A 16,042-nucleotide genomic window follows, 5' to 3' on the forward strand; every position below is an offset into this window, starting at 1 on the left:
ACACAAGTGAGGGAGACAACACAGGTGAGGGAGACAAGTGAGGGAGACAACACAGGTGAGAGAGACACAGTACAGGTGAGGGAGATAACACAGGTTAGGGAGATAACACAGGTGAGGAAGACACAACACATGTGAGGGAGACACAACACAGGTGAAGGAGACAACACAGGTGAGGGAGACGCAACACAGGTGAGGGAGATAACACAAGTTAGGGAGATAACACAGATGAGGGAAACAACACAGGTGGAGACACAACACAGTTAAGGGAGAAAACACAGGTGAGGAAGACTCAACACAGGTGAAGGAGGCGAGCCAGGGGTCCGCCCTGCACAGCTCTCAGCGCACCTGTAGACCGTCTAATGTTTATCACAGAGTCATTGGTGTGTGAGCTGTCTGAGGGGAGACACGCGCCCTCACTGTTCTCTCCTCACCCCCTCACCCTACTCTCTCCTCCTCACACCCTGTCCTACACCTCATACCCTCGCTGAGCCTCTTACCCTTAGCCTCCGCTCGCCCCCGTTGAATGATATCGTAAAAAAGCATCAAAACCGCGATAAGTTGTGGATCTGAAGAAGAGTTGGCGTCTGCCAGCTCAAGAGAGTTTTGAGCAGTGTGCTGCATGTCTGACCGTCTCTTCTCTCCCACATACAAGGTGGCTGGTGTGCAGTATAACATGTCCGTCGAGCCGCAAGTAATGACAGTAGGTGTACGTATTACCATGACTCCATCCTGCCTTCATGTGTCTCTCTACCCTTACACCATGTCTATTAAAGGTGCCAACTTCTCTAGACAGGAAGAAGTCAGTTTGCGGTACATGCGTGTGTAGTGATCAGTGCTTTCTCTCTAGTAATGGCATATCGTACACTAGTATGAACCTCGAAGCTCAGGAACTAGAAATGAAAATTAGAGTAATCTTAGGTCCGTCCTGGACCATTATTTAGTTGAATTGGTTGTGACTTGTTCAAGCCACGGTGGTATTGTGATTTGTATTCTTTGTAGTTCAGGTGAATAAATCAAGTTTTTAAGACAAAAACATATGTATTATTATTATTATTATTATTATTATTATTATTATTATTATTATTATTATTATTATTATTATTATGCAAAAGAAAATGAGTGAAAGTAGTGCAGGAAATACGGTTCTGGTGTCATACTTGAGTCTACCAAGAATAACTTTAGTGAATCATAAAACAGTTTGATTCTTCTGTGTATATTCACATTAGAAAAGTGTTTCGTTGTTTATCAAATATAATAATAATAATAATAATAATAATAATAATAATAATAATAATAATAATAATAATAATAATAATAATAATAATAATAATAAAAATAATAATAATAATAATAATAGGATATCAGTTGAATGTCGCTGTTCTGGTTAATAACTTCAAGGAAGTGGGATTCCGTGATGCTAGTGGAGGGCTCAGGATCCGAGGAAATAGTTATACCTTCCTCTTTCTCGAATCAAACATGATCCCCACCCACTCCTCAGGCGATGTCTGATATGACCTTTACCTAAAGGTTTAACAATTCCCAGGGAATATGACAAAATTGATGCCATGGTTCATAAATGCCGAGTGGAAGATGTATAGTATAAGGTAGCCTTAATATTTTTGTCCTAAGTTCCATATCGAAAGAGGAGCCTTCCATTGTAGCACCTTCCTGCCATCGCACGCCAGTTATTATGGCACTCCAAGTACCTTACTCCCTCACTACTATAGGTATTATGACACTCCAGGTACCTTCCTCACTATTATAGGTATTATGACACTCAAGGTACCTTACTCCCTTGCTACCCTAGTTATTAGGATACTCCAAGTACCTTATTCCCTCATTACCATAGCCATTATGGCACACCAGATACCGTCCTCAGTATCAAGGCACTCGTCTTGAAGGGTCCTCCTCTGGCCTTAAGGGGGCAGGTAAGTACCCCTGACTACTAATAATATGCTGAATTTTCCACTAAAATCTACTTTGTCATAATTACTATCGCATTTGGTTTGTCTGTTTCGTAAGGTAAAGTCTGGGATCTTTCCTTAATTCATGGTATAACTTAAATCTTTGAGGGCAACTGTCCTCAAAGATTTGTTAAGTTATACCATGAATTAAGGAAAGATCCCAGACTTTACCTTACGAAACAGACAACACAAATGCGATAGTAATTATGGACAAGGTAGATTATAGTGGAAAAAATGAATATGTTATTAGAAGACGGGAGAACTTACGTGCCTCAACATCTACTCATTCACACTGATCAATGTCCTGGACTCCAGTCAGCACATTCCAAGAATTCCAAACCTGCGTATTGGATACGCGGAAATCTTAGCTTGGTATCATTGTTTCCTAGCAGCCACAGCTATATTCTTGTATAATAATCTAGCTACTTCAAGCCTTTTGCTAGACTAGAAACTTAATAACTATGTAAAACTATAATCTATCCTAACCTCATTTATTATATAGTGCGTGAGGATGTACTACAACAGTACATGACTTAAAACCCATAGTAATTCAAAAATCAGTTTTCAGAATGATCACTCAGGTTTCAAGCACCCTTACCTCCCTCTGTCCAAACGTTCAGATTTACTCTACATATAAAACATTCACACTATTACTGTGCATACTATATGTACATGACAATACATATTAACTTCTTGCTAAAACTCTCAGTCAAGACACAAGACGAAGCAAATATATTTTTGATATCCAACGTGTTCGAATCAGTTTGACTAGAAACTCAATGTATCGAAAATATTGTTAAAAAATACCTGAATTCGATGTAAATTTACGCCGATCGAATGTAATTGTCAAATGCATGTAACCCGGGGTAGTTATCTAGCTCCCACTCTACATTTATTATTATTATTAAAGATTAGCCGGTATTCTCCCGGCCCGGGCCTTTACCAAGTGGTGGCCCGGCCTTGGCTCCCTCTTTAGGGAGTGTCTGAGACCTAAGTCTCCCATGGGATGAGGCACAAGGGGGCAAATGGGAATGACAGTCTTATGAGCTAAAGGCTCGGGCTCAGGCACCTACCCTACCCTAGAAGGGTTAGGCATGGTATCGATCCCCCCACTCTACAGTCACGAACTTGTCACACCTAATCTGCTACTCAATAATTATTGTGACTAAAATTGTTTATACAAGTTTGTATTACTGTCTCTTACATTATAATTGTTGTTATAATGTAGAGTTTTGTTACTTAAAAGTTAAAATTATCATTACATTCAATAATCTTATCAAACACAATTATATTTAACCTCGTAATCAAGTAATTAATTTACCTTCAAGTATTCAGTCATGTAAAATACAGTTATTTTAAATTCGTAAAAATAAAATTTGTTTTTGTTTGTCACTCGATTTACTGATTAAATTTTTACCAGTTTATTAAACTGCTTTCAGTTGTGTTGGCTGTATTTTCATTTCGTTGTAAATATGTATTTCGTCAGTTCACAGAGATTCAAACTTGTTACCATCTTTTTTTTTTTTTGTCTGTTCACAAAAATTCAAACCTGTCCTCGTCTATTCAAGTGGCGGTGGGTATTGTTAGTGAGTGGTGGTGATGGGTATTGTTAGTGAGTGGTGGTGGGTATTGTTAGTGAGTGGTGGTGATGGGTATTGTTAGTGAGTGGTGGTGGGTATTGTTAGTGAGTGGTGGTGATGGGTATTGTTAGTGAGTGGTGGTGATGGGTATTGTTAGTGAGTGGTGGTGGGTATTGTTAGTGAGTGGTGGTGATGGGTATTGTTAGTGAGTGGTGGTGGGTATTGTTAGTGAGTGGTGGTGGTGGGTATTGTTAGTGAGTGGTGGTGATGGGTATTGTTAGTGAGTGGTGGTGATGGGTATTGTTAGTGAGTGGTGGTGGTGGGTATTGTTAGTGAGTGGTGGTGATGGGTATTGTTAGTGAGTGGTGGTGGTGGGTATTGTTAGTGAGTGGTGGTGGGTATTGTTAGTGAGTGGTGGCGGTGGGTATTGTTAGTGAGTGGTGGTGATGGGTATTGTTAGTGAGTGGTGGTGGGTATTGTTAGTGAGTGGTGGCGGTGGGTATTGTTAGTGAGTGGTGGCGGTGGGTATTGTTAGTGAGTGGTGGTGATGGGTATTGTTAGTGAGTGGTGGTGATGGGTATTGTTAGTGAGTGGTGGTGATGGGCATTGTTAGTGAGTGGTGGTGATGGGTATTGTTAGTGAGTGGTGGTGATGGGTATTGTTAGTGAGTGGTGGTGGTGGGTATTGTTAGTGAGTAGTGGTGGTGGGTATTGTTAGTGAGTGGTGGTGGTGGGTATTGTTAGTGAGTGGTGGTGATGGGTATTGTTAGTGAGTGGTGGTGGTGGGTATTGTTAGTGAGTGGTGGTGGGTATTGTTAGTGAGTGGTGGTGGTGGGTATTGTTAGTGAGTGGTGGTGATGGGTATTGTTAGTGAGTGGTGGTGGTGGGTATTGTTAGTGAGTGGTGGTGGTGGGTATTGTTAGTGAGTAGTGGTGGTGGGTATTGTTAGTGAGTGGTGGTGGTGGGTATTGTTAGTGAGTGGTGGTGGTGGGTATTGTTAGTGAGTGGTGGTGGTGGGTATTGTTAGTGAGTGGTGGTGGGTATTGTTAGTGAGTGGTGGTGGTGGGTATTGTTAGTGAGTGGTGGTGGTGGGTATTGTTAGTGAGTGGTGGTGGTGGTGGGTATTGTTAGTGAGTGGTGGTGGTGGGTATTGTTAGAGTGGTGGGCATTGTTAGTGAGTGGTGGTGGTGGGTATTGTTAGTGAGTGGTGGTGGGTATTGTTAGTGAGTGGTGGTGGGTATTGTTAGTGAGTGGTGGTGGTGGGTATTGTTAGTGAGTGGTGGTGGTGGGTATTGTTAGTGAGTGGTGGTGGGTATTGTTAGTGAGTATTGTTAGTGAGTGGTGGTGGGTATTGTTAGTGAGTGGTGGTGGGTATTGTTAGTGAGTGGTGGTGGTGGGTATTGTTAGTGAGTGGTGGTGGTGGGTATTGTTAGTGAGTGGTGGTGGGTATTGTTAGTGAGTGGTGGTGGGTATTGTTAGTGAGTGGTGGTGGTGGGTATTGTTAGTGAGTGGTGGTGGTGGGTATTGTTAGTGAGTGGTGGTGGTGGGTATTGTTAGTGAGTGGTGGGTATTGTTAGTGAGTGGTGGTGGTGGGTATTGTTAGTGAGTGGTGGTGGTGGGTATTGTTAATGAGTGATGGTGGGTATTGTTAGTGAGTGGTGGTGGGTATTGTTAGTGAGTGGTGGTGGTGGTTACTGTTCGTGAGTGGTGGTGGGTATTGTTAGTGAGTGGTGGTGGGTATTGTTAGTGAGTGGTGGTGGTGGATATTGTTAGTGAGTGGTGGTGGTGGGTATTGTTAGTGAGTGGTGGTGGTATTGGGAGTATTGTTAGTGAGTGGTGGTGGTGGTGTTAGGTATTGTTAGTGAGTGGTGGTGGTGGGTATTGTTAGAGTGGTGGGCATTGTTAGTGAGTGGTGGTGGTGGGTATTGTTAGTGAGTGGTGGTGGGTATTGTTAGTGAGTGGTGGTGGGTATTGTTAGTGAGTGGTGGTGGTGGGTATTGTTAGTGAGTGGTGGTGGTGGGTATTGTTAGTGAGTGGTGGTGGTGGGTATTGTTAGTGAGTGGTGGTGGTGGGTATTGTTAGAGTGGTGGGTATTGTTAGTGAGTGGTGGTGGTGGGTATTGTTAGTGAGTGGTGGTGGGTATTGTTAGTGAGTGGTGGTGGGTATTGTTAGTGAGTGGTGGTGGGTATTGTTAGAGTGGTGGTGGTGGGTACTGTTAGTGAGTGGTGGTGGGTACTGTTAGTGAGTGGTGGTGGGTATTGTTAGTGAGTGGTGGTGGGTATTGTTAGTGAGTGGTGGTGGTGGGTATTGTTAGTGAGTGGTGGTGGTGGGTATTGTTAGTGAGTGGTGGTGGTGGGTATTGTTAGTGAGTGGTGGTGGTGGGTATTGTTAATGAGTGATGGTGGGTATTGTTAGTGAGTGGTGGTGGGTATTGTTAGTGAGTGGTGGTGGTGGTTACTGTTCGTGAGTGGTGGTGGGTATTGTAAGTGAGTGGTGGTGGTGGATATTGTTAGTGAGTGGTGGTGGTGGGTATTGTTAGTGAGTGGTGGTGGGTATTGTTAGTGAGTGGTGGTGGTGGGTATTGTTAGAGTGGTGGGTATTGTTAGTGAGTGGTGGTGGTGGGTATTGTTAGTGAGTGGTGGTGGGTATTGTTAGTGAGTGGTGGTGGGTATTGTTAGTGAGTGGTGGTGGTGGGTATTGTTAGTGAGTGGTGGTGGTGGGTATTGTTAGTGAGTGGTGGTGGTGGGTATTGTTAGTGAGTGGTGGTGGTGGGTATTGTTAATGAGTGATGGTGGGTATTAGTGAGTGGTGGTGGGTATTGTTAGTGAGTGGTGGTGGTGGGTACTGTTCGTGAGTGGTGGTGGGTATTGTTAGTGAGTGGTGGTGGGTATTGTTAGTGAGTGGTGGTGGTGGATATTGTTAGTGAGTGGTGGTGGTGGGTATTGTTAGTGAGTGGTGGTGGTGGGTATTGTTAGTGAGTGGTGGTGGGTATTGTTAGTGAGTGGTGGTGGGTATTGTTAGTGAGCGGTGGTGGGTATTGTTAGTGAGTGGTGGTGAGTATTGTTAGTGAGTGGTGGTGGGTATTGTTAGTGAGTGGTGGTGGGTATTGTTAGTGAGTGGTGGTGGATATTGTGAGTGGTGGTGGTGGGTATTGTTAGTGAGTGGGTATTGGTGGTGGGTATTGTTAGTGAGTGGGTATTGGTGGTGGGTATTGTTAGTGAGTGGTGGTGGGTATTAGTGAGTGGTGGTGGTGGATATTGTTAGTGAGTGGTGGTGGTGGGTATTGTTAGTGAGTGGTGGTGGGTATTGTTAGTGAGTGGTGGTGGGTATTGTTAGTGAGCGGTGGTGGGTATTGTTAGTGAGTGGTGGTGAGTATTGTTAGTGAGTGGTGGTGGGTATTGTTAGTGAGTGGTGGTGGGTATTGTTAGTGAGTGGTGGTGGTGGGTATTGTTAGTGAGTGGTGGTGGGTATTGTGAGTGGTGGTGGGTATTGTGAGTGGTGGTGGTGGGTATTGTTAGTGAGTGGGTATTGGTGGTGGGTATTGTTAGTGAGTGGGTATTGGTGGTGGGTATTGTTAGTGAGTGGTGGTGGGTATTAGTGAGTGGTGGTGGTGGATATTGTTAGTGAGTGGTGGTGGTGGGTATTGTTAGTGAGTGGTGGTGGGTATTGTTAGTGAGTGGTGGTGGGTATTGTTAGTGAGCGGTGGTGGGTATTGTTATTGAGTGGTGGTGAGTATTGTTAGTGAGTGGTGGTGGGTATTATTAGTGAGTGGTGGTGGGTTTTGTTAGTGAGTGGTGGTGGTGGGTATTGTTAGTGAGTGGTGGTGGTGGGTATTGTTAGTGAGTGGTGGTGGTGGGTATTGTTAGTGAGTGGTGGTGGGTATTATGAGTGGTGGTGGGTATTGTTAGTGAGTGGTGGTGGGTATTGTTAGTGAGTGGTGGTGGGTATTGTTAATGAGTGGTGGTGGGTATTGTTAGCAAGTGATGGTGGGTATTGTCAGTGAATGGTGGTGGGCATTGTTAGTGAGTGGTGGTGGGTATTGTTAGTGAGTGGTGGTGGCTATTGTGAGTGGTGGTGGTGGGTATTGTTAGTGAGTGGTGGTGGGTATTGTGAGTGGCGGTGGTGGGTATTGTTAGTGAGTGGCGGTGGTGGGTATTGTTAGTGAGTGGCGGTGGTGGGTATTGTTAGTGAGTGGTGGTGGATATTGTTAGTAAGTGGTGGTGGGTATTGCTAGTGAGTGGTGGTGGGTATTATTAGCAAGTGGTGATGGGCATTGTTAGTGAGTGGTTGAGGAAGGATGTTTCTGAGTGGTGGTGAGTATTGTCAGTGAGTGGTTGAGGGAGGATGTTTCTGAGTGGCGGTGGGTATTGTCAGTGAGTGGTTGAGGGAGGATGTTTCTGAGTAGTGGTGGGTACTGTCAGTGAGTGGTTGAAGATGTTTCTGAGTGGCGGTGGGTATTGTCAGTGAATGGTTGGGGAGGATGTTTCTGAGTGGTGGTGGGTATTGTCAGTGAGTGGTTAAGATAAGATTTCGTTCGGATTTTTAACCCCGGAGGGTTAGCCACCCAGGATAACCCAAGAAAGTCAATGCGTCATCGAGGACTGTCTACCTTATTTTCATTGGGGTCCTCAATCTTGTCCCCAGGATGCGACCCACACCAGTCGACTAACACCCAGGTACCTATTTGCTGCTAGGTGAACAGGACAACAGGTGTAAGGAAACGTGTCGAAATGTTTCCACCCGCCGGGAATCGAACCCGGGCCCTCCGTGTGTGAAGCGGGAGCTTTAGCCACCAGGCGGCCGGCCACCGGAGGATGTTTCTGAGTGGTGGTGGGTACTGTCAGTGAGTGGTTGAAGATGTTTCTGAGTGGTGGTGGGTTTTGTCAGTGAGTGGTTGGGGAGGATGTTTCTGAGTGGTAGTGGTGGATATTTTTGTGGGTAACGAAGTGGAGGGGGAATGTTTCTAAGTGGTGGCGGATATGTTGAGTAGGTGATGGACAGGGGCAGCAACAAAATTTAAATCCTGTGGGGTTTCAGGGGTGGCTATAATATTGGGAAGGGGTGCTAGGAAACTTGTTTTGTAGCAGCATTATCACTATTACTATTTTGTAGGGGACTTACACCCCACAAGCTTACCCTTGGCGCCGCCACTGGTGGTATAGGTTGGATGTTTTTGGATGGTGAGTTGGGGTTGCACAGACACTATATCACACACCTTGGCTACACTTGGTTACACCTCAGCACACCAGCAAGTCATGGAAGAACCCACAGTATTCACCACCTCACCCACCTCCCTCCACTACATCAGCAAAACGCTACACGCACATAATATATTAGCATAAATCATTACATGTTTTGTATAAATAATTACAGATTAATGTATATATAATATGTAAATATAAAAATGTCACCATTTAGGGAAGATTGAGGTATAAAATGATGATATGGACTGGAATGGTTAGTATGCGAGGTGATACTTGAGAAGCCTCGCTGTATAGTGGGTTACACTGTGCTTGAAATGATGGCAAAAACCTGTATTGGGTACGTGACATCGCTCCACTGCGCTGATATGTGTAATATAAGAGCACAAGTGTGCTACACACTTGTGAGGGGCGACAAAGGTGCAAATGGGCCAGTGTTTCTCTCAGTACTAGTCTATTACATACTAGCCTAGGTCACACTATGAAAGAAGATACTGTCGTAGGCGTACTGGCCCATACTAAGTAGAACCTAGTCATTTATTTCAAATACTTATAAAGTTACTCAAATTATTTGTTTCATTGAAGCTACTTGGCAGTTTAATCCACTTATTTTTTTTTTTAGGTTTAATAATTTCATTATGCATCGCCATACCCATACTGTGGGTGACAGTCAAAAGATCTCAGAGGCACATAAGTGTACTCACCTAATTGTGGTTGCAGGGGTCGATACTCAGCTCCTGGCGTGTGTGTGTGTGTGTGTGTGTGTGTGTGTGTGTGTGTGTGTGTGTGTGTGTGTGTGTGTGTGTGTGTGTGTGTGTGTGTGTGTGTGTGTGTGTGTGACTCAACAATCAATATTTGCACCAATAACTCATTACAGTTGTGACCGGGTGTGGAAGTGTGAATTGCTCATTACTCTATAATTTGTTCATGATTGTAGCCATGTATAAACGTAAGTAACCATTCTTACAGAATTCATTACCTTTGTAACTTGTGAGCTCATTACCTTTGTACCTAGTTCAGCTATCAAAACTTTGGGGGCCCAGTCCCTGGACCCATTACGTACCTCTGTAATCTGTAAATACCTTTGTAACTTGTCATGATTGTGACTAGACCTACCTGGAGTTCATTACTTTTGTAAATTGTGAGTTCATTACCTTTGTAAATTGTGAGTTCATTACCTCTGTAACTTGCTCAGCTATCAAAACTTTGGAGTCCAGTCCCTGGACCAATTATGTACCTCTGTAATCTTTTGACTACCGCCCACAGGATGGGTATGGGGTGCATAATAAACATATTAAACTAAAGTTAGTGGTAATGAGTTACTTACAAAATTATGATCTGGTAAAAATCGTAATGAGTTGTTTACAAAGACATGAAATCAGTCACAAAAAATATTAAGATGTAGCTTATATGTGATTATGTGTTATCTATAATACTCAATATTTTTGAAGTGTGGTTGAATTCATACAAGTTTAGACGGGTATGAGTTACCGCCCACAGGATGAGTATGGAGTGCATAACAAAGATATTAAACTATTAGTAACTGCAGCGTGTCTTTTCTTCATTAATGTTGGCAGTATGATATTTAAACTCGATGTTTGAGCATATTAGACTGAAGTGAATAGAGGCGAGTTCTCTTCTGGAATGGCAGAATTGCCGAAAAATGTGGTAAAGCACTCACTATGTACAGGGCAAACCTGAAGTCGGAACTTTGTCTTTAAAAAAAAGAAACTGAGATTTGACGTGCTGGAATTACCTTCACCTCTGAGAACAACCCAAAAACACTTTCTACGACCCTGTCCCTTGTGCTAGTGACTCATTCAGTTAAAGGTTCTCACGGTTTTGCAGTGAATAATGACCCTTTTCCTCCATCACAATACCCTTAATTACACGTTATCACCTTCATGACGCTTTTACCTACAACTCTGCGAGACTCATTCCAGTCAGTTTATAACTTGTTAACTCCACATCACAACACATCCAGCTCTTCTCTACACGAGTCTTTCCTGCTTCCCACACGAGAGTGCTCCTTTACACCAGTCACTCTCGACACGCCATAAAAGTGCACCATCCAATTCTTGGAGTAGGAAGTATCAGGGAGGCGGGCGCTGATACACAGTGATACAACACACGACCAACACGAGTCACATTGCTGCTGGTGGAGGAGATGCAGGAGGTAAATCATTTTTATTCACTTACTGTGGTAAACACAAGTCAAAAGCAGCGGCAGAAAAAAAAAATAAGTCTTTGAAATGTTACGTATTATCGTGTTATTACACTTATATACATAAACAAAAAAAAAACTTTTCAAGCTCGTTGATTCCATATTGGTCCTCAGGGTGGAAATTTACTTTCATACTGTCACGGATACTTTTATTACCATAATAGGATTTTGGGGTATCTTTCATCATATAAACACATGTACATCTGTATCTACACTGAGATATATATCTATCGGCAATATATACTGAGATATATATATCGTTCGGTTTGCATTATATACATTTCGAAATACCTAATTAAATGCCATAATAAACCACAGACGTAATATTTCTTGTAGAAATAGTAAACCCTTTCAATATTTTAATTACTGAAATATTTAGTTTACTTTAGGAACATAACGCCTATATTTCCTGTGTACAGATTTTTGGGACGCTGCATATAATGAACTCGTAAATCTTGTATGGGAGAAGACGCTAGTGGTTCATCGTGGTTCCTTCGCCTAGATAGTCATATACCCAGTTCGTGACCAGACCTAACGGTCTGGTGACGACGATGATAAATTAACTGAGAGTTCTATGTTAATATAAAAAATATAATGTAAAACGTGACGCTAAATATATTTCTTTCACAGATTTTGTTCTAGTTAGCCTTGTGAGAAATGCCAGTGTACACACCAGTGGAAACTGTTCGCTGATTGTCAGGTTCCGTGAGTGTGTGAAGGTGAGGCACAGAAGCTACCGTTATGTGTTGACTCAGTGTCCTCGTGGTACAACCTGTCAGAGATTGTCTTTTATAAACAAGTTAAGAGCTTTTATCTTAGCTCATTTCAAAGCCCAACCCTATCTAAGATATACTACCCCCCTTCCTCTTCTTTCCTAACTTTACCCACAACAATTAACTAACATCTACATCCATATTTACGGTTAGGGGAGCATGGGCAACAGGAGTCTTGACTTGCCTATACGCCTTTCACTGCTTGGGAATCGAACCCAAATCCATAAGATTATGAGCCGAACGCTCATGATTTTAAATACGTGACAATGGGCTTATTAAATGATAGTTTAAACTGGGAAAAATAATAACTTTACAACCTACACTTAAAATACTAAATGCATTTGCGTGTCAAGCAATTAATTTTCTGTGGTTAACAAAATATTTCCTGATATGGGGGTTAGTATAGTAACACTATAAAAAAAATCTGAATTGGAGTGACTGGCATTTACAGTGAATTGAGACTTCCGCACATTTCCACACCGTCAACATTAAAGCAGCTACCACACAACAGGTAGGAAAATTAGGACACACACACAAGGGGTCATAACTGGAAGATGAAGACTCAGGTGAGTCACAGGGATGTGAGAAAGTATTTTTTCAGTCATAGAGTTGTCAGGGAGTGGAATAGTCTGGAGAGAAATGTAGTGGAGGCAGGACCCATACATATCTTTAAGAAGAGGTATGATAAAGCTCATGGAGCAGGGAGAGTGAACCTAGTAGCGACTAGTGAAGAGGCGTGACCGAGCTGTGAATCGACCCCTGCAACTGATGAGTTTTCACGAATCTATGATGACAGAAATTTTAATTATTTATGATTAGAGTATAGTAAACAAATGATATACGCCACGAAGGTTTTAATTGTTAGGTAGGACTCCATGTGGACCGATAAATAACTGCAATTGATGGATGGATAAACTGACTGACTGATGTTTATTTGAAATTATCTTACAAATGTTAAACATACAGGTAAACTGCCTGCCACCCTAAATATTGCACCACCATTACCACCACAAACATTGCACCTTTGAGAACCGCACTTCTCAGTGAATATACATAGATATAAATACACCACGTCAATAGATGTGTACTGTATCTCTCAGTGGCGGACCTTGAACTGTTATGGGGGCCCTTCGCAACCCCTTCTCATACAGCAGACCCAATAATGTTTAAGCAATGTGGACCAAAGTGGATTCTGGTGCCCCTCCGGGATTAGGGGCCCTGAAGCTTATGCTTCATTAATTTTATAGCATATTTGCCGCTGATCTTGGCGTATATACACCGCGGTTCATTACAGGACTCCCTGACGTCACATACGATATTTCCGTCATATGAAGCTCACCACACTCACTACTAAGTGATGCCTCAGTGCTCGTAGTGACAGCTGTGAGGTGGAAGGTTTGAGTCAGCCTTGATAACCATCACCACCATAACGGATTATTATAATTACTATAGTCATGGAAAGCTAAACCCGTGTGGTTCAGTCAGCGGTGCGTGGGTAGGGTGAGGGAAACAGTGCTAAAGGAAGAGAGAGAGGCATTCTTAGTTTGGAAATTAGAAAATTCGTTAAAGGCGAAAGCATCAGAGAGAAGGGCATAATAAGCAGGTGAGGCCGTTAAATGAGAGCTCTGATGAATGGAATAGTCACATGAACTGACAAGAGGCTGCATGCACGTTTCAGATATTCCAGGATGTTTTTTACCATAATGATATTTAAGCAGCCGTAGTGGTTTACCTGTTTTAATTCAGACCACTTAGTTCGGCACTGATAAGCCATCAGCCGGTACTGTTGTGGTCCTCTATAAACCCCTCTTCATGTATGCCCTTTACGCATACGCAGTGTCGGCACCAATGAATGGATTATCTTGTTTCAACGACCCGTGTCACGTGACTTTTAAATGAAGACTAAACAATATTTCCCACTGCCAGATGTTGCACGCCCGTTTATGTTACTTGCTTATTGGTGATATAGTGTGACAGAAGTGTGACAAAACATGAGTGACAGTCTACCATGGAATGGTACACAAATAACAAAAAAGGCACAATAAACACCATGGAATGGTGTTTATGGGGTCGCTTAGCAGCCAATGGTAATGGATCGTTCTTGTCCCATCGATCCGCAACTGTGCAAAATTATGAACTTACAAACGGCCGAAATACACGCAAAAAAAAAAATCAGTAATTTATTTAGTAGACAACTATGTAACCCAGTATTCAGGTAAAGGGTATGGACTGAAATGCAAGACGGCTTTCAAATTAGATGTAGAAGTCTCAGTGAGTGTGCTTGTAAATTAATTTTAATTGTTACAACACCATATCACGTTGAACAATACATCCTGACCATCTCTAATTTCCTAACTCATTGAGAATGTATTTCTAAGAGTGGAGAGTTCCCGCAAGGTCACCGACCACTAGCACTCATGATATTCGCAAAAAAGAATTAAGCCTACACGAGTTACTCAGCGCTGTCCACCACCATAAGATAACATTTATTGTTGCTTATAACCTTATTAAAATATACTTCCAAATTTCTCTGCTGTAACTGACTCACTAGCATTGTTATTATTATAATAATTAGGAAGCGCTCAACCTGTAGGGGTCACTTAACGCCTTTGTGACTTAAAGCAAGTTAAAGTTTAGCTTCTGGATCTATTTTTTATTTAAAAATTTGAAAATATATAACAAACAGTTCTCGTTTTAAATATACAAAAAAACGATAAGATTGTGGTTACATAAGATTAGCAGTGAACTAACAAGACATCAACCACAGGATCTATTATGTACTTTTGCAACCTTTAGATTACCACCCACATCAGAGTTTGGGATGCTCTACAGCTCTATGAAATATCTGTTTAGCACAAATATAAATCGACTGCTGTTAGTGAATGAACAGTATTTAACATAGCAATATCGAAACGTGGATGCACGTGGATGGTCCCCAGGATACTAGGATAGGCTTACATTATATGCAGGGGCGGCTCCAAGAGGAACATTGGGGGGATGGAGATTCAGCCTCCAAATTTCAGCCCCCATTCTGAGATCCCTCCAAATTAAAATAGTAATAATAATAACGCTGCATCAAAACAGGTCTCCTAGCCTTCTTTCACCCAGATATCCACCCGTAAGCCCCGTTGACACAAATTCTGGCGCCTTCCCTGATCATATGGATGTTTTTAAGAAGAGCTCCCTAACTTAACCTAATATAGTAGAGCAGCCAGGTGATCTATTATTAAAAAACTATTACATAAACATTTAAAAATATATATGTTGCATGTGCATATGAAACATAATTACAAGTGAGGACCCTAGAGTATGAAGAGCTTTTAGCTCCTGGTCTCAATAACATGCCAGCTAATACCACTTGTCAGTTTGAATACCATCTGCCACTTTAAATGTAATTATTGCCATCTGTCAGTTTGAATACCATCTGCCACTGTAAACATAATTAGTTTGGAAAGCGTTTTTTATTTAATGTGAAATCTGGAGAAGTGAAAGGATTTGAAGTAAACAATGGATGAATGTACGTCGTGTCAAGTTTTGCATCGTTAACCAGGAAATGACGGGGTAGGGGGTAGTGTAATGAGTCATTGCTGGAATATTACCTTCAACAAAGTGTAGTGGTGTGTACTGGACCAACATGTCTCCTCAAGCCCCGCACAGTGGCCTCGTTCACATACATTATGGCGGACTCTCCAACTGTGACACCACCACTGTGACGCCACTACTGTGACACCACTACTGTGACACCACCACTGTGACGCCACTACTGTGATGCCACTACTGTGACACCACTGTGACGCCACCACTGTGATGCCACTACTGTGACACCATCACTGTGACGTCACTACTGTGACCACCACTGTGACACCACTACTGTGACGCCACTACTGTAACACCACCACTGTGACGCCACTACTGTAACACCACCACTGTGACGCCAGTACTGTGACGCCACTGCTGTAACACCACCACTGACGCCACTACTTACAGCTCACCTGATATATATTATACCAGTCTACAACATACTGGAAATAATGAACACACCACGTGAAAACCAGAAAGAGGAAGTGATGTTCCACCGAGGATGACTCAGCAGTTAACTGCAGATGACTCAAGCACTTTAGAAACTAAAATAGAATGTACTTAAGCAACACTTAAACCTCTGACGGTATCTATGCACTTGATTTTTTTCCCCTCGTGAACCCTGAGTATCTTGCGCTCAAATTGTATTTAATTCAGCTTTGGCGGCCACCTTCTGACATTTCATATCCTTGGATGCTAATGTGAAATAACTGAACAGCAGA

At 42.5% G+C, this 16,042-nt stretch overlaps 2 protein-coding genes across 6 annotated transcripts in view; both read left to right on the forward strand.

The window, feature by feature from the left end:
* LOC128697522 (alpha-ketoglutarate-dependent dioxygenase alkB homolog 4) overlaps positions 1 to 16,042 on the forward strand; it is a 159,759-nt gene that overhangs the window by 9,602 nt on the left and 134,115 nt on the right. The gene's annotated exons all lie outside the window — the stretch shown is intronic.
* LOC128697514 (ninjurin-2) overlaps positions 368 to 16,042 on the forward strand; it is a 35,753-nt gene continuing 20,078 nt past the window's right edge. For 4 of the 5 annotated variants that reach the window (XR_011393140.1, XM_053789259.2, XM_053789261.2 and 1 more), the window contains exon 1: positions 368 to 706. Coding sequence is in view for 4 of the 5 variants with exons in the window: in XM_053789259.2 (XP_053645234.1) it covers positions 620 to 706 (87 nt within the window). In the remaining variant the exon portion in view is untranslated. Of the gene's footprint in view, positions 707 to 10,553; positions 10,921 to 16,042 lie in introns of those variants that run through there. The other variant, XM_053789262.2, reaches the window with a different exon arrangement.

This window comes from Cherax quadricarinatus, chromosome 44 (assembly GCF_038502225.1).
Source record: "Cherax quadricarinatus isolate ZL_2023a chromosome 44, ASM3850222v1, whole genome shotgun sequence".
NCBI classification, from domain to species: domain Eukaryota; kingdom Metazoa; phylum Arthropoda; class Malacostraca; order Decapoda; family Parastacidae; genus Cherax; species Cherax quadricarinatus.